This window comes from Enhydra lutris, unplaced genomic scaffold (assembly GCF_002288905.1).
Source record: "Enhydra lutris kenyoni isolate GAN:26980312 unplaced genomic scaffold, ASM228890v2 scaffoldscaffold5, whole genome shotgun sequence".
Taxonomy (NCBI): domain Eukaryota; kingdom Metazoa; phylum Chordata; class Mammalia; order Carnivora; family Mustelidae; genus Enhydra; species Enhydra lutris.
In genome coordinates, this window is record NW_019154089.1 from 14,035,845 (window position 1) to 14,062,152 (window position 26,308).

The following is a 26,308-nucleotide window of genomic DNA, read 5'->3' on the forward strand; positions in this document are numbered from 1 at the left end:
CCATGTGGCCCCGCCCCCTGCTTGTGATGAGGGCGGTCACTTTAAGTGCGAAGGTGGGGGCAAGGAGGAGGTTTTAAGAAAATCTGCCTTTCAAGATGGCGTCCCATTAATCACGTGCCGAGTCGCGGTGAGCGATTGGCTCTCATAGCCCCCGCGGGGCGGAGCTCTTCGCAGGGCTGCCGCGGGCAGCAGCCGGCTACTGTTTGCCGGAACCTCCCGGCGCGCCCCCGCGAGCCCCCCTCCCGCCCGGCGCGCGACCCCGCCGCTTCGAATGTTGTGAATCAAATGTGGGGTTTGTTACATTCCGCTGCCGCCGCGGACAGTTCTTAAAGGGCCAGCCGCCTGCAGCTGCGCAAACCCGGCTGCGTCCTGCGCCGTCTCCCGCTCCCGGAGGGCCTGGGCTGAGAGAGGCAGACTGCGCGTGGGCCTCGCGAGGCAGACGCCGGCGGACCGACAACAAAGAGAGAGCCCCGGAAGGAGCTGGACTGCCCCCGGACCGGGGGGGTGGGGAGGGGAGCACATTGTTCCGCAGGGCGGGGGCTCTCTTAAAGGGTCCAGGCAGCCCCCCCCCCCCCGTCCAGCTTGGCCGTCCTAGATCGGGAACAAAGGAGCCAACGTGTGGCCTGGCGGCCCAAGGTGAGTAGAGGCCAGAGCCTCAACTCCCTATTTCCGCATCCCTGGAACTCCTGTCCCTCTCCCCTGGGATTGGGGGCTGTGATCTAGGTGGCTCCGCAGGGGTTAATCACGGACGGTCCAGAGGGGATAAGGAGAGACCTCTAGAATCAAGGAGGATCCCCAGCCCCCAAGGCCGGGTCGAGCCTCCCTTCTCTGGAGGCTGAGTGCTGCGGAGGCTGAGTGCTGCGGTTGGAAAGGAAGGAGCCGCCCCCTCCCCCTGCCGCCGCCACTTCCTTTGTTGTTGCTTTTGTCTCACGCCGAGCACATGGTCCGGGAACCTCGGCTCTTAAAGTCACAGTGCTCTGGCCCCAACGCCGCAGTCCGGCCTCCCGCCCCCCATGCCCTTCCTAGCGCGGCACAAATGAGTGAGGGGGGACATTGGGGGTCTCCTCGCCGGGCGGGTGTCTGTACCTTGGCCCCCCATCCCCGGGGAAGGGTGGCTGAGGAAGCTCCCCGGAGCCCCGAAACCTGCGCCTGGCCCGCGTTGAGGAGGGGCAGGTCCTTCAGGAACACTGGTTTCCTCCCCCGCTAATGTGACCACCTGGTTTCTTGCGTCTTGTTTCTTCTGGCTTTATTTGGGCGTTCTAGGAAGGAGATATTTCCACCCCCATTTCACAGCTGTGACAACTGAGGCTTACAGAAGCAGAGAGATTTCCTTGACCAAGGTCACCTAGGGAACCTGGGCTAGCCAAGGACTCCTAGCTCTGAGGCTGATGGTCCTACTCTCAGCTACCTCCAGGCAGCACACGTTCGGAGAGCTCTGCTTGCCTACCAGCCTGCCCCTTGCGGGGGAGGGGGCTTCTCATCCTGCTTAAATCTACTCTGGCTCCTCTCAGACAGACATCCCCAGGGCAAATGACTTGGCAGGGGTTCCCTAGACTTGGACTGGAATAGCTGCATGGGGCACTGGAAGTAGGGAGTTGGCTGCCTCCTGGGGAAAGAGGTGGCTGCAAAGTGTGGTGCCTGCTTCCAGGCAAGATTGGGTTTAGGGATGGGACCCTGCAGACCCATTTATCCACACCTCATTGAAAGTGCAGCACCAAGGACTATGGAATTACAGAAATTGGGGGTGGTCACCTGGCCACCCTTGCAGTTTGACCTTGAGCAAATTGCTTCCTCCAACTCTGGGTCTCAACTTGCTTCATTCACCACAATAGTCATGAGTGCCTAAAACAGAAAACTCTTGATCCCCTTTAGGGACTGAAATTAGTTGGGATTAGGTGGGTTTGGGGGCTACTGATGCTAATGAGAGTGTCAGGGGTTGGGGGATCTGAGCCTTGGTGGCCAGCAAGGTAGAACTAGTTCTGTCTCTCTCTGGCTTTGCCGGCTAGAGCAAGTTACTTCCTTTCTCTGGGTCTCAGTTTCCTCAACTGTGAAGTGGGTGTGTCCCTTCCGCACAACCTCTGTTCTTAGTAGGACTTCCAAGAACCAGGGGTCCTTCCCTTGCCAGCTGGGGTTTCCCCTAGGGAGGCATATTTCCCAGTATCTCTTGGAGAGCTTGAAGTGGCACCTGATTTCTGTTTGTGAGGGTGAGAGTGGAGGTTAGCTTCTCTTAATTTCTAATAGTGATCACTCACACATGCGCTTTAGAAATCACCTTTCCTTTGTGCAGTCCTTGCCAGTCCCCTTTCAGGTGGTTATCTGGCTGTTCCATCTTACAGGTGAAGAAGCGGAGGCTGAGAGGGGAAGTGATGCGCCCAATCCTCAGCCAGGACTGTGGCCAGAGTTGGGGTATCGTGTAGAAGAATGCAAGGGTTGACACTTAAAACTTATCACAGTCATCTACAGCGGGAGGCCCTTTGGTCTGCTGGTTTGGTTTCTCAGCTCCTTGCCACTTCCCTTTCCTGAGGAATGGGTGTTTTTGAAGGGGCTGACCAGAGCAGATTCCCATGTGCCTGAGCCCCGATGCCATCCACATCCTACAGACTTCAGCAAGGCAGCCTGGAGCCATTGAAGATGCTGCCTGGGCCATGTCCTAGTGCACTCACAGCTCTGGCTGACAGGCTCTGGACCTCACCTCGCTGAGCCTCAGTGTCCTTACATCTGAGGGTTGCTATGAGGACTCAGGATGGCATGTGAGAAGTGCCATAGTCATTACTGTTAATATTCTTTATCAGCAGGACTGTCGGCTCCCAGGATCTCCGAGGTCAGTTAGAGCAGAGGTGCTCAAACCTGGCTGTGCCATAGAAACTGCTGGGGAATTTGGTAAAATATCTCGATGTCTTTGTTCCCCAACCCTCCAAAGATTCTGATCCAGAAGGTCTGGAGTGGCCTAGGAGTCTCTCATTTCAGATATTTAGGGGTATACTAGGAGTCTGCCCTGGCCTTTTTGCTAGGCTGGATTGTCAGCAAGAATCAGGAAGGCTGTGGGTGTACACATGTGTGAAGGATGTACACTCGGCTCACCCCAGGGGTTACAAACCTAGTTACCTACGGTGGGCAGGTAGAGAATGGGCTTTCGGTGGCCTGGAGAGAAAGCTCCCGCTCCAGTGAGAGGAACCAAGCAGAAATGAGGGCCTAGTGGGACCAGATTTTCTGCTTTTTTTTCCTCTCAGGAAGGAACAGATTTTTATGTAATCTCCCAATTTTTAATCATGGGCACCAGTTTCCCTCCTGCCAGACTGTGTGATGGGCTCTCGAGTGTACATTTACCACATCATTGCTGGACACAGGCTGGTCACTGGGCTCTGCCCGCCCTTCTGCCAAGGGCCAGAACCCAGGTTAGGCAGGAGAAATGTGAATTCCAGCTCTTACACGCCTGGCTGTGGCCATGGCCAGGTGCTGTCCCAGCAAGTGAAGAGCTTCCCCTGGACGCTGGCTATGAGAGTTAGGGCCCCGGCTTGTAAAGCTGAGCACAGAGGAGGTGTTCTTGCCACTGCTGGCAGGAAGGAACCAGGTATTGAGGGTATGATACACTGGCTCCCCAGCTGTCAGCAGGGAGGGAACACTGAAAGCTGGGTATCAGAGATGCATAGGAGTTCTGTCAGATGGAGAAGGGGCGGATGGAGGAGGCCTCCCTGTGGCAGGAACAGCAAAGGGCTGGTCCTATTTGATGCACCCTTCAGCTTTGCAGGGCCTGACAGGTTCCAGAGTTTTCTCCGCCAGGGCCTCATCCCAGCCTCTGGAGTTAATAAATGGTCCCCCCAGCTTATCCCACCTGGGCCCCCAACTCCTACCCGAGGGAGGAGACCTGCCCCACCCCATTCCCACTCAACTTCCTCCTCTAGGTTCTTGCTTCCCCTTTTTTCTCAGCAAGCCCCACCACCACTTGGGGGCTGTGTTAGGCCCCCAGAACAAGGGCCTGGCTGTATGCCAGATGCACCCACCCACCAGTGGCCACTTCCTTCCTCACCTCCTGCAGAGCGCTTGGGCTGGACCCCTCTTGCTAGCAGCAGGGTGCCGTGAGAGGCTTGTGGCCAGCTCACTCCCAGCTTTGACACTTGGGCAAGTCTCTTTCAATCCCATTGACCCTCAGTTTTCTATTCCGTGAAATGGACCTTGAAGAGTAGATGAAGTCACATGTGGGTAGGCCTGTGGCAGCTGATTATGGAAAGAAAGAAAGCTGACTTGAATTGAGAACCCCTGAGGGCAGGAACTGGGTCAGAACCTCTTACCTGGCAATAGTGGAAAGAGAAGGCCTGATTGGAGTCCCCCTAGAGCCAACACAATGGAATGGAGGAAGCTGGAGTGCCCTCCCAGGGACCCCCTGCTTCCTGGAGGTTGAAGTTATTGACCACCACACCAGAACAGGGATCCCTGGGGACCCCAGCTTGAGGGAACCTTAGTGGAGCCACCTGGCCTGGAAGCATGCTGGCCAGCCCTCTTAACTCACCACAACCCTAAAAGGGAACTTGATTCCATTTCATAGAGCAGGAAACTGAAACCTGGGCTCCCTATCCCTGATCTGTCATCCTGGATCCCCAGTGCCCAAGAAGAAGGCCAGTCCCAGAGTGCACACTGCGCATGGAGTACAGGGGTGTGGTGGACATCAGTAGCCCTTAGAATCAGACTGCTGAGGTTTGATTCTGTCTCCACAATTCCTAATGGGACAAGTGACTGGACTTCTGTGTGCCTTCTGTTTGCTTCCTAGGGTTGTGAGCCCTGGCCCAGCCCCTCCACCCCTCTGCCACCCCTGATGCGACCATGGGCTCTGGCAGTGTCTAGGTGGCCACCCTCTGCCCCTGTGGGTCAGCGGCGATTCTCTGTAGGACCCGGCACTACCCCGGGCCAGCTCCGGGGAAGGTAGGAAGGAACCTCCTAGTCCTACAGAGCTTAGAACCCCTGGTACCAGCGCTGTCAGCTTGGGTTGGGGCATAGGGGCCAGGGGTGGCAGGGCACAGGGCCCTGAGCGGTCTTCCTTCCCTAGTGGGTAGTGACCTTGGCTTCTCTCTGAATGAGTGGCTCTCTGAATGAGTGGCTCCCCTCAGTCCTACTGGGGCCTCCTCTCTGTGGTGCAGCCCCAGCCGCGAGGGCCCCCTGGCCAGCCTGCCTGCCCAGGATGAGCGCTTACCCTCCCAGCAGCCACCACCCCGACCACCACACCTCCCTGTAGAGGAGCACCGAGCCTCGGCTCCTGCCGGCAGGAGCCCCCGAATGCTGCACCCAGCCTCCCAACAGAGCCCGTTCATGGTTGATCTCCACGAGCAGGTAGGCAGAATACCCATCACCTCCATTTCCCCACCCTGCTGGCCCCTCCCCACCAGCCTCTGGCAAGCCTGTCTGAGGACCAGAGGTAGCAGAACCCTGATTTCCCCTTGCTTTACTCATTGCATGTTCAGTGAGGCGTTACTAGCCCTGTTTTACAGGTTGGTAAATTAAGGCCCAGAGAAGGGAAGGGCCTTCCTTAGGACTACACAGTGGGTGAGTGGTAGAGTTGGAAGCCCCTCCCAGGTTCCCAGAGGGTTCTCTCTGCCCTCTAGGGCTTGGGACAAGGAGTATCCGCAGGTGGGTACCTAGGTAGGCCCCAGCTAGAGAAGAGAAGGGAGGTGGCCCAGCAGGGCTTTCTCATTTGAGGGCAGCAGCATGGCTATTTCCTCCGTACACTTCCCAGGTTTCTCTCTGCTCACAGGTGCACCAGGGACCTGTCCCTCTGTCCTACACAGTCACGACAGTGACAACCCAAGGCTTTCCCTTGCCTACAAGCCAACACATCCCTGGCTGCAGTGCCCAGCAGCTCCCAGCATGCTCCGTGATGTTCAGTGGGCAGCACTACCCCCTCTGCTGCCTCCCACCCCCGGTGAGTGAGTGCCTCCACCTCCTGCCCCATCCCCACTTGAAAGCCCCAGACAAGGCCAGCAGCAAAAGCAAACTGAGCTTATGACACCCATCCACACTATCAGAGCGCCTACCCAGCTCCAGGCTTCCACCCTGCCCAGAAAGGCACGTGTACATTCGCGGATAGTGAGAGCACCTCAGGGTTCAGGGACCTTCCCACCCCAGTGCCTACCTTATGGTTTGGAATTATAACTGTGGACCTTAAAAGAGTGTAGTGTCCTGCCTGGGTGGCCTCTGGCAGGGGTAGGAGGGGCCAGAAGGCTTCAGTGAAGTCACCTCTCAATGGGTGGAATGGCCCCTGGCCCAGGCATAGGCGCAACCCAGAGCCTAGAACATTCTGCAGCCCCCTACCCCCTCCCTCTCTTGGCAGCTGATCCAGGCGTGTACCATGCAGCAGCTCCCCGTGCCCTATCAGGCCTACCCTCACCTCATCTCCAGTGACCACTACATCCTGCATCCCCCACCGCCAGCCCCACACCCCCAGCCTGCCCACATGGCACCTCTTGGGCAGTTTGTATCGCTGCAGGCCCAGCACCCGCGGATGGTGAGTCCGGGCAATGGGTTTGATGCTCTAGGGGATGGCATGGGGGCCATGGCTTCCCTTGTTAGTGAGTCTGGCTGCCCACTGCCCCCCACCACCCCCCCGCTTCTTCCAGCCTCTGCAGCGGCTTGACAACGATGTGGACCTGCGGGGGGACCAGCACCCCTTGGGGAGCTTCACCTACTCCACCTCTGCCCCAGGCCCAGCCCTGTCCCCATCTGTGCCCCTGCACTACCTGCCCCACGATCCACTGCACCAGGAGCTGTCCTTCGGTGTGGTAAGTACCGTCCCCAGCCAGACTCTAGAGTGATCGGGAGACAGGTCCACTGGGCTGACCTGCACCTGGCACCCCTCTCGTAGCCATATTCCCACGTGATGCCACGGAGACTGAGCACTCAGAGATACCGCCTGCAACAGCCGCTGCCCCCGCCACCCCCACCGCCGCCCCCGCCACCGTATTACCCCAGCTTCCTGCCCTACTTCCTGTAAGTACCAGCACATCTGCCCCAGAGCCATGGTGCTGTGGTCTCCTGGGGCCTCCAGTGGTTGGACCCAAACAAAGACCCATGGGGTGCCTGGGGCCTCTAAAGCCATCTGGCATCCCCACCAAACCATATACATTCTCAACACTCACCAACTGGGTTCCTGGCCCTCCTACAATGTCCTGGGACAAACGCTGGAGTCCCTGGTGTGAACGGTGCAGAGCTCTGGGCTTTATTTCACAGAGGGAGTCGGGAGCAGCTCTGCACCCCCTACACCTACTGACCTTGACCCTGGGCCCCCCACACCTGTCTCCCCCTCCCCTAGCTCGATGCTGCCAATGTCACCAACAGCAATGGGGCCCACCATCAGCCTGGATCTCGATGTGGATGACGTGGAGATGGAGAACTATGAGGTCCCGTGGAACACTGTCCTGGGAGGTGGGAGCCTGGGGGACCTCCAGCCCTGAGCATTAATGACCTTCCCTTCCTGCCTGGATACAGGCCCTCCTGAACCTGGCAGAGCGGCTAGGAGATGCCAAGCCCCGAGGCCTCACCAAAGCGGACATCGAGCAGCTCCCGTCGTACCGCTTTAACCCAGACAGCCATCAGTCAGAGCAGACACTGTGAGTGCTGTGCCCCTATCTCCTGCCCCTCTGTGAGCACAGGGAGACTACAAGGGGACCCCTTTCTCCAGGGGGTTTTGTACTATGTGATGAGCCTCCCCCTGCCATCAATGACGCTCTGTGCCCCCTCCCAGGTGTGTTGTCTGCTTCAGTGACTTCGAGGCACGGCAGCTGCTGCGAGTCCTGCCCTGCAACCATGAGTTCCACACCAAGTGTGTTGACAAGTGGTTAAAGGTAATGCGACCCAGGCCAGATTCCAGGTGTTCATTATGTGGTAAGGGAGGGGGGTGGACGTTGGAGGGTTTCCCTTGTCATCATGTAGCAGTTCAGGCTCTGTTCAGGGATCAGGTCTCAGAGGCAGAATAGACCCAGCTGGGGTGGGGGACAGGCAAGAGTGGAGCCTGATGTGTGGCTGCTCCCCCAGGCTAACCGGACGTGTCCCATTTGCCGGGCCGATGCCTCCGAGGTGCCCAGGGAGGCTGAGTGAGGCTCACAGCCGCCCAGGATAACCCTGCCCGAAGCTCTGGAAGCTCGGGTTGAGGGGACCTGGGGAGGACGGGGAGGGAGTGGCCCAGGCCTGCCCCGTCACTCCTGCCTGCATCTCCGGAGCTGGTGCCAGGTCAGCCCTGAGAGAAGTCCCTGCAATAAGCCCCTGCATTTGCCAAGCTCCAAAGACTCCCGCCCCATCTGCCTGCCAGTCTGCCCACCACGGAGCTGCCTGAGTTCCCTTCACTCAGTCTCCCTCCTGTTTGCCCTCAAGTCTGTCTCCTTTTCCTGCCAGCCCTGGGAGCCGGGAGTCCATCCCCCCACCCCCCATCCCGAGTGCAGCTGGGGGAGATCCTCAGTCCCAGAATGGGCAAAGGGGGCTCCATCCTGGGTTGCCTGGTCTCTTGCACTGAAATGGTATGCTGTCTGACAGGCGTGCGGACAGAAGGTAGCATGAGGCCATTTCCTGAGCCCCAGGCCTGGGTCCTCCTGCCTTCACCCCAGACAGACTCAGGCAGCCAGCCCTACCCAGGCTGCTGTGAGGGTTGGCTCCCTCAAGGACCCTCACCCCAGTCACAACATTCCAGCCCACCCCCAGGCTGGAGGGTATCAGAGCCAGCCTCCTGAGCAGATGGGAGACAAGCCCTGAGCTGGGGTGGCCTGTGACCTGAGGGGGCCTGGGCCATGCAGGGGAGATGTGACCTCCTGTGTTCCTGGCGGCCACCCCTTCCTGGCAGTGACGGCAGCCAGACACACGCCCAATCTCCCCTTTCTGTTGTTTTGCATGAACGTGAGGAGCAGCAGTTTTTGTTTATTCATTTGGCCCAAAATCGCGTGTAGGATTTGGGGGTGTGGATTTTTAAATAATTTGTTTCCTTTTGGTTTAATGGGGGATATAGGGACCAACCAGGACCAAGCGCCCAGGGGGCCGGGAATGGTCTGGTGGTGCCGCCTGGTCTGCATGCATGTGTGCGGCTGGGGTTGGGCTGGGCGGCTGGCAGTCAGGGCTGGGGTTGGGGGGTGGTCTGTGCTCAGCTGATAACTGCCATGCACTGTACTGCACACGTCCCCAGAGCCTACCGGGACCGTACGCTTTTCAGGGCATTTCTCCCTCCAGCCAGGGCCCGTCTCCCACCTGACGGGGCAAGTCTCCTCCAAGGAAGTCCCAGGAGGACAGGGACCAGGGAGGGCGTGGACCCCACCTCCAGGGGCCTCCTCCCAGCCTGAGCCCTGCCCTCCAAGGTCTGGAGGAGGTCCCCGGTAGGGTCTGGCTGAACTCCCATCTTCTCTTTCCCTAGTCCCATTCCTTTCCTGTCCTACCCCCAGCTGGGGTTGCTGCCCCGAACGAACCGCGTGTGGGGCCGGCACATCCTAGCAGGCAGCCCCTGGCGCCTGCTGCCTCAGGGATGCTCCAACCACCCTCGTTCTTCCTGCAGCGGCCCTGGCTCCCTGCCTCCCCTCAGCCTGCCATGGGGCCCCATCAGCCTGGCCCCACCCCCATGGAGAACCCAAAGTCTTACTGTATATAACTCCAGGTGATGTTTCTATATTTATAGCAGTGTTGAAACCCCATGTGTTTTACAGAGAACCACCCTCTCCAAACCCCCCCCTCCCTTTCCCACCCCGACAAAAGGTTTTCCAGATCCTCAAGGTTCCTGGGGCGGGTGGAAACAGGCTCACGGGTTGTGTGTTGGCTGCAGCAGTCATTCCGACGAGCAGCTCTGGGGGGGGAACACAACATTTTAAAAAAATCATTAAAAAAAAGATTTATAAAACAATTATTTAGGATGTTTGTGATTTGCCGACCTTGCTATAGATGCCATGTTACCAATGATTTCCTGTGGTGGGGGCTTGTCATTGTTTACTCTTTTATTTACCAACTTCTGGCCTAGGCATGACAGTGGGCACCATCCCCCAGCCCTGGCTGGGCCCAGCACCTGTGTTCTGTGTTAGAAAGGTGTTTTATGTATATGTGTGTGTGTAAATATATATATATATATATATATATTTATATATATATACACACACACACACACACACACACACACATATATATATATAAAATTACATATATATATATAAAAATAAATGTAATTTGGGGGGCCCTGTTCCTTGCACATTTTACAGTTACCTCATTTTTCCCACGTATGTATTTGAGAAAATGCTAATATATAGAGAAAAAAAATGGTTCTTAAAGCTTAAATGTGTGGTTTTTTCCATTCCATTGGATTCACATTGGTTTGTAGCATTTAACATAACTAGTATGTTGTATTATATATATGTGTATACTGATTGAAATTTTTAACAGATTTGTACTTTTTTTAAAATGAAAGTTGCTAGTTCTGCTTGACCAAGTAGTGCAATCATTATTTTTTTTAATATTGTTGCTGATTTCAGAGGGATATTCACTAATAAATGTATGATGTATATCAAGTATTGCCCAAGCTGCCTTTGGCTACCTGTGTTCTTTCTGTGGGAAGTGGGGGTAATGTCAGTCTGAGAGTGGGTAGGGGATAGGGATGAGGTGGGCAGAAAAGACTGTTCTCTGCTGTGGCACCTTGGGGGTACCTCCTGATCAAGAGGGTCTGCCAAGGGTTGGTTGGTTGGTTGGTTGGTTGAGCGACTGCCTTCGGCTCAGGTCATGATCCCGGACTTCCAGGATCGAGTCCCGCATCGGGCTCCCAGCTCCTTGAGGAGTCTGCTTCTCCCTCTGACTTTCTCTCTCATGCTCTCTCTCACTCATTCTCTCGCAAATAAATAAATAAAATAAAATAAAATTAAAAAAAGAGGGTCTGCCAAGCCAGGTTAGTGATGACATTCTGGGCCATCTGCTTCACACTCAAATTAGGCAGGATTCTGTTGGCAAGTGGCAGGATTCCATGAAACTGGTTTTAGGCAACCGTCACTTGTTGGTCTCTCATTTCAATTCTGGAGGTAGGTTCTGCGTCAGGCGTGACTGGATTGGGCTCGGGCATGTTATAAACCAAGGTCTCCTGTCTCCTTCATTTTACAATTTTGTTTTGAAGGAGCTGCTTCTGTGTGGTGGTTCTTGGCAGCTCTAGTTCAGTTTCTTCTAGTTTAGCATCATTCCATGGGAAAACCATTTTTTCCCTGGAATTCTAATGATGTTTCTGGGATGGAGTCTTGTTAGACGTGGTTTGGATTGTGGGTGCATCCCTGAGCCATTCATTACCATATGGGAGCTACACCAGCGTGATCAGCCCAACTTGCATTACATACCCTTCCACACCCCGGCACTACTAAGACTACCTGGACTTGAGTCCCTCATCTCCAGGCTCAGTGGGGACTAGGGGCCTGAGAACCTCCCAGGGGACCAGGTTGGTGACACGGTTACATAACTCTTAACCCATGATGGTGTATGGTGCTGCAAGAATATCAGCTGATTGTTAGCATGTCAAAGCAACATGATCTGGAGCAGGAGCAGTGGGCTGGGGTCAGGAAACCCAGGACCTGGTGTCTGTGTGATGCCACTATCTGTAGCCTTGATCAGGTCACTTCTCTTTCAGCCTCTGGATCAACTGCAAAAAGGGACAATTAGTTGAGTAGTTCCATGTGTCTCAGAGACAGGGCTATGAGAGCATAAGGGGGAGTTAAGAAGGGCTCTGTTAAACAAGTTTGGGAAATTCCACACTAAAGGTAATAGGAGCCTATTCCGCAGGGCTTCTCTGAGCCTTGGTTATGCTAATGAGTGTTATAAGCCTCTAGAAATGGATACTGTGAGCAGCACTTGCCATATTGGGCTTGTCTGGCTAAATGTAGTGCTCAAATTGCATTCTCTGGGGGCACACTGGGAAGTGCTGGACTAGACCAGTGATAGGGATGGAGTTCCAGGGCCCTAGTCTGAAGTCTAGGGAAGTCTCTAAGCTTTTTCCAGTATTAAAAAAAAAAAAACTTATAGGAAAGCTGATGATCTTATCAGTTGATTTAAAAAAAAGAAACTTGGCAAAATTGAACATTTATTCATGATAGTAACTCTCAGCAAGCTAGAAATAAGATAACTTCCTCAACCTGGTAAGTAACATCTACAAAAAACTCAACAGCTAACAATGTAATGGTGGTGAAAGACTAGGTGCCTCACCCTTGAGATCAGGACAAGGCAAGAATATCCACTCTCACCACTCCTTTTCAATATCCTATTGGAAGTCCTAGCGAGCACAATAAGATAAGGCCAAAAAAAGAAAATAAAATTAAACATAAGATACTGAAAAGAAAATTGTCCCTATTTATAAATTTGATGACTATAAATAATCAAAATCCCATGGAGATTTTGAAAATCCCAAGGAATCTAGAAAAATGGAACTAAATGAGTTCATCAGGTCATAGGTCACAAGATGAATATACAAAAATTAATTATAGTCTATATAGTAGCAATGAACACATGAAAATCAAAATTTAAAACTACAGAGTCACTCAAAAGGTGAAACCTAACTAACAAAATGAGATTTGTATGTTGAAAATTAATAAATACTGGATAAAAGAAACCAAAGACCTAAAAAAAAAAAAAAACTTAAAAAAAAAAAAAAAGAAACCAAAGACCTATATAAATGGAGAAACATGTCATGTTCTGGAATTAGAAGACTCAGCAATAGGTTAAGATGTGATTTCTTCCCATACTGATCTATAGATTAATGCGATTCCTATCAAAATTCTGGCAGGTTTTTTTGTGTGTGTGTGTGAGATGACATTCTTCAAAATTCATATGAAAAGGCAAAGAAACAAGCAGCTAAGATAACTTTGAAAAACAAGAAAGTGAGAATAATCACGATACCTGATTTTAAGAGTTACTGTAGATCTGCATTAAGACAATGTGGCAGAGGGACAAACAAGTAGATCAGCGGAACAGAAAGAAGATTCCAGAAAGAGACCTGCACAAGTAAGGCCAGCTAATTTTTGAGCATTCAATGAAAGATAAGCTTTTCAATAAATAATACTGGAGTAGCTGAACATCCACTAGAAAAATTAAAAAGAAACTTAAGTCACAATACAAAAATGAACTCAAAACAGATCAAAGATTTAAAGGTAAAACATAGGGGCACCTGGGTGGCTCATTCAGTTAAGCATCTGCCTTCAGCTCGGGTCATGATCTCAGAGTCCTGGGATCGAGTCCCTCAGCGGGGAGCCTGCTTCTCCCTCTCCCTCTCCCTGCTACTCCCCTTGCTTCTGCGCGCTCTCTCTCTCTAATAAATAAAGTCTTAAAAAAAAAAAAAAGGTAAAACATAAAAGTGGAAAACATTTAGAAGAAAACAAGTGAAAATCTTCATTAGGACCTACAGTGAAGTGAAGAGATCTTAGACATGACACTGAAAGCAATCCATAAAAGAGAAAAGTAGTAAACTAGTCTAGTCTTCACCAGAAATTAAATGCTTAATTTGCAAGTCACATATATGAGAAATGACTCATGTCAGATAAATAAAGAACTCTCAAAACTCAAGAAAAAAGACAGTCCAATGAGAATATGGGCAAAAGACATGAACACATTAAACAAAGAGGATATTTCATTTGTTCACCACCATAAGCTATTAGGGAAATGCAAATTCAACCACAATAAGATTATTACACACCTGTAAAAACAACGAAAATAATAAATAGTGTCAATATCAAATTCTGGTGAGGATGCATTGCATCCTCCTCCATCGATTTCTCCTACATCGCAGATGGGAATACTAAATAGTACAGCCACTCTGGAATATAGTCTGGCAAGTGTTTGATACAATCTATGATAAATAAGTCACTAGAGGTTCCACTCTGCCACTGAAGCATCTGTGAAGAGCCCTGTACCATTCAACTGATGAGCATCTAAAGGATGTCCTATCTTTTATCCCAGCCACCACACACACCTTCCATGTTGTTCCTGTCCATTAACTGCTTCCAAATCCAGATGACCAAATGGTTCTTTATCCCCTGAGTAAACTAAAAAGGGTTGGCTTAGACATTCCAGGATCTGCAACCCTTCTAAATCCCAGGCAAATCATGAGAGGAATAAGGTTCCAGAGGCTGGCAAACTGGCCTCCCTTGAAGGGCTGCTGCAGCCTCTGCTTGGCCTCTCTGCTCAGCTTCACCATGGTGACAGCCTGGCAGTTTCCTCTAAAACTAAATATATACTTATTACATGACCCAGCGCTCCTGGGCATTTATCCCAGAAAAATGAAAACATGTCCACACTAAAACACATACATAAATGTTCATAGCTGCTTTACTCATAATCACCCCAAAGAAAGAACAATGTACACATCCTTCAGTGAGCAAATGGTTGAATTGTGATCCATCCAGATCACAGAATACTACTTAGCAATAAAAAGGAACAAACTAGGGGTGCCTGGCTGGCACGCTCACTCAGTGAGCGTGCAACTCTTGAGGTCATGAGTTCAAACCCCACATTTGGTGTAGAGTTCACTTAAAAAAAAGGAACTATTGATACATGCAACAACTTGGATGGATCTCAAGGCAATTATGGTGAGTGAAAAAAGCCAATCACAAAGGAGATATATATATATATATATATATATATAATCAATATTAGGAGAGATGGAGAATACATTAGTGGTTGCTAGGGGTTGGGGATGGTGGAACAAGGGTGTGTGTATGTGTGACTATAAAGGGGTAGCAGGGATAAGATCTTTGTGGCAATGCAGTGGTTCTGTATCTTGATTATAGTGTGGTTATTTATATAAGTAATGAAACTGACAACTACAAATACACACAAATGGGTGGATGTAAAACTGGTGAAAACTGGATTATATCAATGTCAATTTTCTGGTTTTATGCAAAACGTTATTATTGGTGGGGCGCCTGGGTGGCTCAGTCAGTTAAACGTCTCCCTTCGGCTCAGGTCATGATCTCGGGGTCCTGGGATCGAGCCCCGCATTGGGCTTTCTGCTCAGCAGGGAGCCTGCTTCCCCCTCTCTCTATGCTTGCCTCTCTGCCTACCTGTGATCTCTGTCAAATAAATTAATAAAATCTTTAAAAATAAAAATACACATACATACATAAAAAGATGTACTCATTGGGTTACATAAGACATTTTTGTAATATTTTTACAAGTTCCTATAAATTTATATTTATTTCAAGTAAAAAAATTTTTAAAAAGCCTTTGGGAAATTGGGTAAAGGCTGACATTATGAATCAGATTAAAATCCTATTATTTTTATACTATACACAGAAAATCCTAATGACTCCACCAAAAACTATTAAAAGTAATAAAAGAATCAAGTGGCAGGACACAAAATTAATACCCAGAAATTGGTGGTGTTTCCATACACTAATAATGAAGTGGCTGAAAGAGAAATTTTAAAAAAAAATCCTATTTACAGTTGTACCAAAAAGAATACCTAGGAATAATTAACCAAAGAGGTGAAAGAACTATACTCTGAAAACTATAAAACACTAATGAAAAAAACTGATGACACAAACAAATGGAAAGATGTTCCATGATAATTGTTTGGAAGAATTAATACTGTTAAAATTTCCATATAACCCAAAGCAAGCTACAGATTCAGTGCAATCCCTATCAAAATACCAACAGCATTTTTCAATGAACTAGAACAAAAAATACTAAAATTTGTATGGAAACTACAGAAGACCTACAGAAAACTTGATTAAGAACAAAAAAGCTGGAAGTATCCCAATACCAGATTTCAAGACATACTACAAAGCTGCAGTAATGAAAACAGTATGGCACTGGCACAAAAATAGACACATAGATTCATGAAACAGAGCAAAGACCCCAGACATAAACCGACAATTATACGGTCAGTTAATCTATGACAAAGAAGGCAAGAATACACAATAGGAAAAAGACACTCTAATAAATTGGTGTTGGGAAAACTGGAAAGCTACATGTAAAAGGATGGAACTAGATCACTAACACTATGTACAAAAATAAATCTGAAATGGATTCAAGGCCTAAATATGAGACCTAAAACCATAAAAATCCTAGAAGAGAGTACAGACAGTAATTTCTCTGACATCAGCTGTAGCAACACTTTTCTAGATGTGTCTCCCGAAGCAAGGGAAACAAAAGCAAAAATAAACTACTGAGACTACATAAAAATAAAAAGCTTTAGCACTGCAGAAGAAACCCTCAACAAAACAAAAAGACAACCTACGGAATGGGAGAAGATACCTGCAAATGATATATCTGATAAGGAGTTAATTTCCAAAATATATAAAGAACTTATACAACTCATCACCAAAAAACCCAATCTGATTAAAAAATGGGCAAAGGACCTAAATACACATTTTCCAAAGATGACATAGAGATAGACACAAACACATGAAAAGATGCTCAACTCAACTAATCATCAAGGAAACATCACTAATCATCAAGGAAAGGCAGAGTAAATCTACAATGAGGTAGCACCTTACACCTGTCAGAATGGCCAAAATCAAAATGACAAGAAACAACAGTATTGGCAAGGATGTGGAGAAAAAGCAACTATTGGTAGGAATGTAATGTAGTGTACAGCCAACTGTGGGAAACCTAGAAGGTATTATACTAAGTGAAATAAGTCAGACTGAGAAAGACAAATACCAAATGTTTCCACTCATAAGTGAAATCAAAAAAAAAAAAAAAAAAAAAATATATATATATATATATATATATATATATATATATATTAAACAAAAAGCAGAATCAGACCTATAAATACAGAGGACAAACTGATGGTTGCCATAGGGGATGTGCGTGGGAGGATGAGCAAAATGGGTGCAGGGGAGTGGGAGATACAGGCTTCTAGTTATAGAATGGGTAAGTCATGGGAACAGAAGGCACAGCATAGGGATATAGTCAATGATATTTGTAATGGTGTCGTCTGGTAACACCAGCTACACTTGTAGTGAACATAGCATAATGGATAAACTTGTTAAATCACTAAGCTGTACACCTGAAACTAATGGAATATGGCATGTCAACTGTACTCAAATAAAAAATCAGTTTAAAAATTTTTTTTTCTAAATCCTATCATCTTGGGACTCTTGGATGGCTCAGTTGGTAGAGCATGCAACTTTGGATCTCAGGGTCGTGAGTTCAAGCCTCACTTTGGGCATAGAACTTACTTAAAAAAATAAATATTTTTAAAAATCCTATCATCTTTGGGCTGTAGTTCTGTTACTTAAAGGTGTGGCAGTGTTGCGGGGTTGGGGGTGGGTAGAAGTTCATTCTGGTTACCGCACTGTTCTATCAGAAGCTCTGCCTACCAGTAACTACAACTATGCCTGACCCATGGTAACCATTTCTTGAAGAATGAATGAAGTGGCAGTCAAGTGTGTCTTTACTTTAATAACGGTTGGTAGAATTGGTAACATCTCACCAAGGGCCGCACACCACAGGTCCTCGGAGGGAGGAAGGTGGAGCTCCAGGAACAGATACTTTCTCACCCCTTTGTCTGTGGTGCCTCAGCACCCTTTGAACTCAGCCTGTATGCTCATGGGAAAGACTTTCACGGTTCTTCTCTCGGCACAGGTGTAAAAGCCTACTCTATAAGGGCAGTTTAACTGCCACTGAGTCCTCAGCACCTTGTAGGTTGCTTTGCATGTTGTTTGTGCTAAATAAAGTCATTCAACAGAACTGGCTGAGTGTTTCTGCCCAGAAACTGAGTGTTTCTGCACTGTTCTAGGCAGTGGGGGAACTCCAGTGAATGAGACAAAGTTCCTGCCTCCAGGAAGCTGGTATTCCAGGAGAGACAGACAATATATAAGTAAAGAATAACTTCAGACTATCACAAGGGTCATGAAAATGGGGCGGTCTCCCAGAGGCGACATTGAGATCAGTGAGGCCTGAATGATGAAAAGGAGCTACCTAGTCAGGAGAAAAGCATTCCGGGAGGAGGGAACAGAACATGCAGAGGCCCAGAGGCAAGAAAGAGTTCGGGCAAGAGCACAGGGTGAAGTTGAAGAGATGAAGTTGAAGAGGTGGTCAGGGGCCAGGACCCAGGGGGCCTTATATACCATAGTGTTTCATTTGCTCTTCAGCTCCCTGAATTGAGGCATTATCATCTTTGGTTTCCTGCTGGAGGAGCTGCAGCTCAGAGAGGCCCCAGACTAACCCTAGGCCCACGTAGAAAATGGCGAGAATCAGGATAATCTGGTAGTCTTTCCACTTCTGCATTCTCCAAGTCAGAAAACCCACTTTTGAAAAACCCTAACAGAGGTCTTCAGTCCGTTTCCCCCCACCCCCCTCCATGCTCCACTGCTACCTTTACAGCCTCCTGGGATGCAACAGAAAATGGAAATCCTCTGTCCCTTACGGGGTTCTTGGGGATGACAGCCACAGAAGGAATGCTGTCTCCTCTTTTCCTTTTTTTATGAATGGGGAAACTGATTGCAGCCCTGAAGATAAACCCCCTTTGTCATTTCACTGGAAGATGGGTGATGTCAAAGAAATGGGGTTCCATACTTGTATTTTCCTCCTTTCCCCTGCCTCTCCAGCTTCCCTGTGGGAGGGAATGGAGGCAGTAGAAGAACTATTATCACAATCTCGTCTCACTCTGGTCAGCCCCTGAGTCTCCCCTCCTTCCTTCAAGCCTTCCTTCAAGTCGGACCAGGTTCTCATGGTTTCCCCAACATGCTGTTTTTACCCATGTTGTGCATGCTGGTCCCCCTGCTTGGAAGACCATTCACATTTCGTGAATGCCTACCATACTGCTGAGTTATCCCTCACGGAGTCCTTCTGTTTTCTTTACTGTAAAACTGTTACTACCTCCCTCATACTTCCTGCTGAGGAAAGGGAGGCCCAGGAATGGGAGAGGACTTGGCAAAGATCCCAGAGCCAATACACAGCAGAGCTGGGATCAAGGGCTCAAGCCCAGGTCGGTCTACCCACTCCTGCAGCCTTTGCCATTGAACCACACTATGTAGCCTCAAATGCCTTAACTTTTCCTGGTAAGCATGCTCCTTTCCCAAAGTCCAGTTTGAATGCCTCTCCTCACGTGAGCTTCCCCAGATCCCTCCCTCAAGCCAGAGCAGGCCACACTTCTACTCTGCTTCCACAGCCCACCATGCAGACAGCTTTCCCCCACACATCTCACCTGTTATGATCAATCCAGCTGGCTGCCCATGTCTCTGCTTCACTAGACCAAGGGCCATCACAGTCACCATGTTCCCAGATCCTAGCAAAAGGGCATGGACACAGTAGGCATCAGTGAGGGTTTTCTCAACAGGTGATTGAATAAGTGAACAAATAAGCTGCTGGGAGGGAAAGCATGTGGGAAGTTGACCCCAGCCCCAGGGCCCAGGTGTTTGCCCAGGCCCTGCCCTCTCGTTCTTTCCATCATCCCAGCATAGTAAATTAACTGTTATCTGTCCGATGATGATTCCTCGAACCATCCGCTCCCTGGCCTCCACAGTTCTGACAAGCTGAGGCAAACTCATTGGCTTCTGCTGTTATTTCAACCTCCGATCAAGTCTCTGACAGAGAATTGCACACTAGGAAAGGCCTCCGAAAAACAGAGGGCTCACTGCCGGTCAGTGCGCTACACAATGGCCAGTTGCTCCGTCAGAAATTAGCCACATCTGCTGAGCATGAAGGGATTTATTTTAGCAAATGTATAAAGATTTGATGCGATTTTAACCAAAGTATATCCAGGAAAAAAAAAAAAGCTTCAAGCAAATATGCCGAAATATTAATAATTCGGGGTAGTAGGAATGTGAATCAGGGTTATTTTCTTTTTTATACTTTTCTGCAATTTTTAAAAAAGGCCCTGCCATATATGGGGTGCAACTAAGCACAGAAACCCCAATCTACTTGCCAATTATGTTCCTCCCTCCCAAAGGTGGGAGTCCTGACTTCCCAAGGGTATCTTCTACCTCTGACAACACCCTCCCACCAACCCACCCCTTCTGAAACCTGGACCTCACCCTTTCTGTGATCTTTCAGTTCTGGGACCTACCCCATGGTCTTTCAACACATCAGTTTTTTCCCTTAAATTTCCTACAGTGGGTTTCCTGTTTGTTACTTGCAACTAAAGATCTCTAATAGAGGCACCGAAAGGTAAGAGCTACCTGAAAAAATCCAGATGTATACAAATACTGTGTTCCTAAATTGGTATACCATGCTAATTATGATTTATATCTACTCTCCTTGCTAGTACCTGTGTTATAGTAAGCCAGAGTCTTATAAACAGGATTCTGGAAGACCAGAATCATGTGGTCTAGGTACTGCCTGCTGGCCACCAGAAGAATTTGAGGAACTGACAGCCTGTCTTTTAAACCATTTCTCTTGGGGCGCCTGGGTGGCTCAGTGGGTTAAGCCTCTGCCTTCGGCTTGGGTCATGATCTCAGGATCCTGGGATTGAGCCCCACTTCAGGCTCTCTGCTCAGCAGGGAGCCTGCTTCCCCCTCTCTCTCTGCCTACCTCTGCCTACTTGTGATCTCTGTCAAATAAATAAATGAAATCTTAAAAAAAAAAAAAACAAAACCATTTCTCCTGAGTGCCAGTTGTGTTAGTTTATCTTTAGGCAGGAAATGCACGGTATACTTAGGGAACAACCAAAAGATCCATAATGGTTAGTTAGTGTGGCCATGAGGAAGAACAGAAAAACAAAGCTATGAAGGTCTGCAAGGGCCCAAAGTTGAAGTCTCCAGCTCCAGGCTGAGGAGCTGGACTTTGACCTGGGACAAAGGAGGTGCTGAAAACTGAATAGCCGCATGTGACCCATTTTCAGACAGAAAATTGGCAGCAGGAAGGAAATAGACTGGTGACAGGGCCTGGCTTTTCGTGTTTTTCCCTACTATGTATTCTGGTCTGAGTCTCACCTGGGCTCTGTTTTTCCAGAAAGCCACCTAAGTCTTCCTATACTCGGGCCTGCTCTCTAAAATGGCTACTTCAAATCTTCTTCAGTCTTCTTAGACATCTGACCTCATCAACCCCCACAACCTGACAGAACAGAGGCCATCACATGCACACACTCTCAACTTTTTGCCTTCAAATCTACAAATACCTTGACTTCTTTTCCCATCCTTCCTCCTAAGGCCAACCCTTCCACCACCCCAGGGGCATCTTTCTGTTATCCTCACTCTGTGGATCTTCAACCTTTTCCTCTAAAATCTCATTGCTTTTAACATTTACACATAATGAAGTCTCTCCCAACTTGAAACAAATGACCTTTTCTCATTCACAGCTCCTCTCTGGCCTGTTCTATTTCCTCCAATACCTTCCACCGACAAATTTCCCAAGAGCTGCCTACACTTCATCTCCCATTCATTATTTCTACCTTCCAATACTATACTCCCCTGAAATAGCATCTGTGAAAGTCACCAGTGACTGTTCCTAAATGCAGTTGTCAGATCCTGGATATCACCCTCAATTTCTCACTCCATCATCCTCCATATCTTATCAGCCTCCAGGTCCTCCCTGGTCATTGTGCTTCCTATATAGTTCTCATTTCCATCATTAACACCCCCACCATTCCCAAATCATTCCTGATTCAGGACTCTTATCTTATCACCTCTTAGTCCTGCCTCCCTCCCACTCAGTCTCTCCAGTGACAGAATCAGCTTTCTAATACCCAAATCTGATGTATCTCCCTTGCTTAAAGCTCTTCAATGGCCCTCAGGATAAAGTGTGATTCCCTTACCTAGTTCACATAATCTGACCCCCAATCTGTGGGCCAGAAACAAGGGGACACTTGAGTCTGTATCAGGTACCAACTGGGGAACTTTTACATTTACAGAGATCTTGTAAGAGATCAATTAGGAGGTTATAGCTGACCGTAAGACATGGTTAGTGGGGATGGAAGTTCAATCAAAAGGAGGTTAAGAAAGAAGTAGAGGCTGGTTGTGCAAGCCATCTTGGCAGGAAAGGAGGTAGGATGGTAACTTGTGGGTAAGTTTAAGGTTTTGCAAGGGAGGAGATGCCAAACATTTTTAAATGGAACATGAAAGGAGACTCAAGTGATTGAAAAGGGGATAGTTGTTAATAAAGGTTCTGGCAATGATGACACAAATGGGAGACTGAGCACACACTGCTGGCAGAAATATAACTTTTCTGCACTACAATTTGGAAATCAATCATTTAAAAAAGCAAAATTCCATCCTTTTGTGACTCAGTAATTTTGCTTCGATTTCTTTTTTCCCATGAGAAAACAAAACAAACATGGATGTGAACATTTATCACTACATGGATGTTTATTAAGTTGTACATAGAAAAGCAAAAAAAAAAAGGTTGAACAACCTAAAATGTCATAAGAGGATTTTTATTAGTTTATAGTTTATGGCACAACCATTCAGTGAAATGCTGCATAGTCATTTAAAAATATATAGAAGATGTGAAATTGAGATAATACAGTATTTACAATGCCATCCCATCTTTGTAGAAGAAAAAGTTTTTAATAGGTAAAGTCTGGGAAGACATACACTGGAATATTAATGATAGATACCTCTGGACAATGTGGTATTATAAAGTTTTTTTTATTGTTCCTTTGCACTTCCTAAAGTTTCCTATCATGAATAGGAATACTTGAATAAAGAAAACAATTGATGGGGCATCTGGCTGGCTCAGTCAGCTCAGTGATTCGATCTCAGGGTTGTGAGTTCAAGCCCCATGTTGGGTGTGAAGATTAATTAATTTAAAGAAAAAAACCCACACACACACAACAGGAGCACCTGACTCTAAAGCATCTGACTCTTCATTTCAGCTCAGTTCATGATCTCAGGATCATGAGATCAAGCCCTGTGTTGGGCTCTGTGCTGGGTGTGGAGCCTGCTTACGATTCTCTTTCTCCTTCTTCCCTTCCCTCCTCTCCCCTACCCCAATTCATGCGCTCTAAAAAAAAAAACAAAAAACAATTTATAAAATCACACACACACACAGTGAGTCCATTCATATGAAGTTTAAGAACAAGCAAAACTTCTATGGTAAAAGAAGCCAGAATAGTGGTTGTCTCTGAGGAGCTATAAACATATAAGGTAACTTTCTAGAGTGATTAAATATGTTGCACCTTGATTTTGATATACACATAAAGATAAAATATAATCAAGTTGTGGATTTAAGATTCGGGGATTTTATTGTGTGTTTTATCTCCTTCAGGAGAAAACAGACCTACAAGACAGAAAAGAGAGGAAACAGGTAACAACACAGAACCATTTGGAAGTGAAAAAGAGGATGAAGTTCTGTGACAAGAACTTGAATTTGTCAGGAAGTAGGCTGCTTAGCAGTGGACTTAGAGTGAAAAGGATGCAGCAGGGCTTGGATTTGAGAAAGGGGACACAGTAGAGCAATGCTTATGAGGCAGAAACACATGGGGAGGGGCGCCTGGGTGGCTCAGTGGGTTAGGCCGCTGCCTTCGGCTCAGGTCATGATCTCGGGGTCCTGGGATCGAGTCCCGCATCGGGCTCTCTGCTCGGCAGGAGGCCTGCTTCCTCCTCTCTCTCTCTCTCTGCCTGCCTCTCCGTCTATTTGTGATCTCTCTCTGTCAAATAAATAAATAAAATCTTAAAAAAAAAAAAAAAGAAACACATGGGGAGTTTCCCAGAGCTGGAGCACAGAAGTGGGCACAAACACCAAGGCTCCTCAGTTTACTGTGATATATAAGCTAGGACTTTGCAACTTAAGGAACAAGAGGAGAGAAATAAAATGGTTCATTTAATTCGGGGAATTGTGACGCACTGGATTGTAGTAGAGAGGGGCATGAAGCCAACAGAATTCTGGTAGGGAGAATTAAGAGGTGTAGAGAGGGACAGAAAGGCCTTATGGGCAGTGTTGGGACAATGGAGCTAGAGCACTAAAGGCTGTGGTCAGTAAGGGTTTGGTTCTGAGGTCTTGAGGGTGAAGCAGTTCACACGGAAGGCTAACCTCAAAGCACAGCACTGCTGGGACAGGAGCGAAGAAAGCAAACATTTACTAAGCATTCTTCTTCCACCTACCACCAGGCACTTCACAGCAGTCCATTTAAAGAGCACCTAAACTTTGCAAGGATGCACTGCCTTGATGTTTATAGATGAGGAAACGCCCTAGATTACTCAGCAAGGGGTAGTTTCAAATTCAGATTTGACTCAAAGCCTCTTTCTACTACATTCAGCAGCTATAGAAGTCAAATCAGGAGAAGGACCAAAATTTTAGGAAATTCACGTATATAAGATGTAAGAGTCACCTAGGTTGCTGGTGGAGAAGAAAGTATCAGTTGCCAGTATCCGGGGGAATGTCCAGTAGCAACCAGAACAGTATAAAGTAGTCCAAGGAGATGGCATGTGCTTCAGGAACAATGTCCTGGACGACAGTGGATCAAAGCAGCAGAAGAGAAATGCAGACCCATTTTCTGGTTTCTAGATTTGAAGGAAAACGAACAGTCCCTGATTATGGGTTTTTCTGAAGTGGTATCTTCAAGAGAAAACCAGGTTTCAGCTTACCAGGGTTAAAAACCTGGGAGTTTGGGGCATCATTCTGAGAGTTCCCAAGAAGGGCAGACAGAAAAGGGGAGAGTTAGAGCCATGAGAAGGAGGAGAGGCTCAGCACAGAGCTCACGGTCAGGAGGAAGAGACTTTGGGGTTGGTGGCTCCATCCGGGTAAAAATACATGGCGTTACAACACCGGAGGCATGGCAAGTAAAAAAGTGTTGGACATTATCCGCCCATAAGCAAAGCATCAACTTAACCCCTCTGCTTCTACTCTCCTTCCTTTATCTGCATCTAGGATGGACTGTTAGCAGTGGGCAAGCTACAGACTGTGCAGCAAACAGTAATCAGAGCTATTCCTTAGCGAACACCTATTGTCTGCCAGGTCACTGCAGCAGCAATTCACTTCATCCTGACTGCAAGGCTACAACCGGCCCCATTTTACCGATGATGAAACTGAAACCTAGAGAGCTGAGGTCATTTGGCCAAAACCATGGCCACAGCCAGGATTTGAAACCAAGTATATCTGGCATCAGAGTTCAAATCACCCTTTAATCTGTCAATCGATGGCAAAAATTTTACACATAACCTTCACAATCAATTGCGAAGTGTTCATTTTTATTTATTTTTTAAAATTCATCTTTAAAAGATTTTTATTGACAGACAAGTAGGCAGAGAGGCAGGCAGAGAGAGGAGGCGGCAGGCTCCCCGCTGAGCAGAGAGCCTGATGTGGGGCTTGATCCCAGGACCCTGGGATCATGACCTGAGCTGAAGGCTGAGGCCTTAACCCACTGAGCCACCCAGGAGCCCCTATTTTTTATTTTTTAAAGTTTTTATTTATTTATTTGAGAGAGAAGAGAGAGAGCATGAGAGGGGAGAAGGTCAGAGGCAGAAGCAGACACCCCGTGGAACTGGGAGCCCAACATGGGACTTGATCCTGAGACTCCCGGATCATCCAGTTGCTCAACCAACTGAGCCACCCAGGCGCCCTCAAAGTGTTCATTTTTAAAAGTGGATTCTGACCCAAGGTGAACCAATGTTTCTTGCAGACTTACGAGACTGAGCAGAAGACATTCTAGTTTACACTTAAGATCTACATTTAAAAAAAAATGAACAAGCAGTGCCTGGGTGGCTCAGTCATTAGGCATCTGCCTTCAGCTCAGGTCATGGACCCAGAGTCCTGTGACTGAGCCTTGCATCAGGCTCCCTGCTCAGCAGGAAACCTGCTTCTTCTCCCTCTCCCCTGGCTTGTGTTCCCTTTCTTGCTGTCAAATAAATAAAATCTTAAAATAAAATAAAATACACACACACACAACCAACAAAAAGGAAGCCCACATCTTCAGATAAGCAACAGGGTAGACTATGAAGATGACAAGAATTCGTAGCTCACAGGAGTGAGTTCTTTGAGCAAAGTCAGAGAGTGGGGAAGATAAAGGCAAAGAACCAAGGCTTGCATTTCTTCTCAGAAATTAAAAAACAGCAAAAATACCTTAGAAGGGGAGTTCCAACAGTCCAGACTTCGTTAGATCAAAGGTGACTCTTCTTTAGGCACTCATTCATTCACAAGGACATGGGTGTGTTCTAGCAGGAGACATGGCATCCCTTTTGAAACTGACAGTTACAACTGCAAGAAAATATTCCTTCAGAACACACTCCCATGGAGAAAGGAAACAATGACACCTGTGTTGGGCAATTCATATACATTTGATTAACCTACAAACCCATCTTGACACAGATGGTGTTAACTTCATATATTGTTAGGGGAAACGAAAGAACTTGTCTGAGGTCAGAAAAGCCCACTCAAACCTGGATCTGTCTGCTTCTTCTGCTATACCACACTGTGTTGCCTCCTTTCACTGGAATACAGTATTTTAACTCCA

General features: G+C 48.0%; 1 protein-coding gene and 1 pseudogene across 2 annotated transcripts; one reads left to right on the forward strand and one right to left on the reverse strand.

Annotated features, from left to right (window-relative positions):
• Nucleotides 1-221: 221 nt before the first annotated feature.
• Nucleotides 222-10,056, forward strand: LOC111140838 (ring finger protein 44). 2 transcript variants are annotated; one of them, XM_022493051.1, is made up of 11 exons: nucleotides 222-636; nucleotides 4,766-4,917; nucleotides 5,103-5,322; nucleotides 5,744-5,911; nucleotides 6,320-6,493; nucleotides 6,606-6,767; nucleotides 6,851-6,975; nucleotides 7,298-7,385; nucleotides 7,474-7,595; nucleotides 7,730-7,829; nucleotides 8,020-10,056. In XM_022493051.1, exons 2-11 carry the CDS (start codon nucleotides 4,811-4,813, stop codon nucleotides 8,080-8,082), a joined length of 1,329 nt encoding a protein of 442 aa, XP_022348759.1. In that variant the 5' UTR covers nucleotides 222-636; nucleotides 4,766-4,810; the 3' UTR covers nucleotides 8,083-10,056. The 2 variants fall into 2 exon arrangements, with proteins under 2 accessions (XP_022348759.1, XP_022348760.1); XM_022493052.1 differs by having other exon boundaries at nucleotides 5,133-5,322.
• Nucleotides 10,057-13,996: 3,940 nt separating this feature from the next.
• Nucleotides 13,997-14,164, reverse strand: LOC111140839 (annotated as a pseudogene).
• Between the last annotated feature and the right edge of the window lie 12,144 nt (nucleotides 14,165-26,308).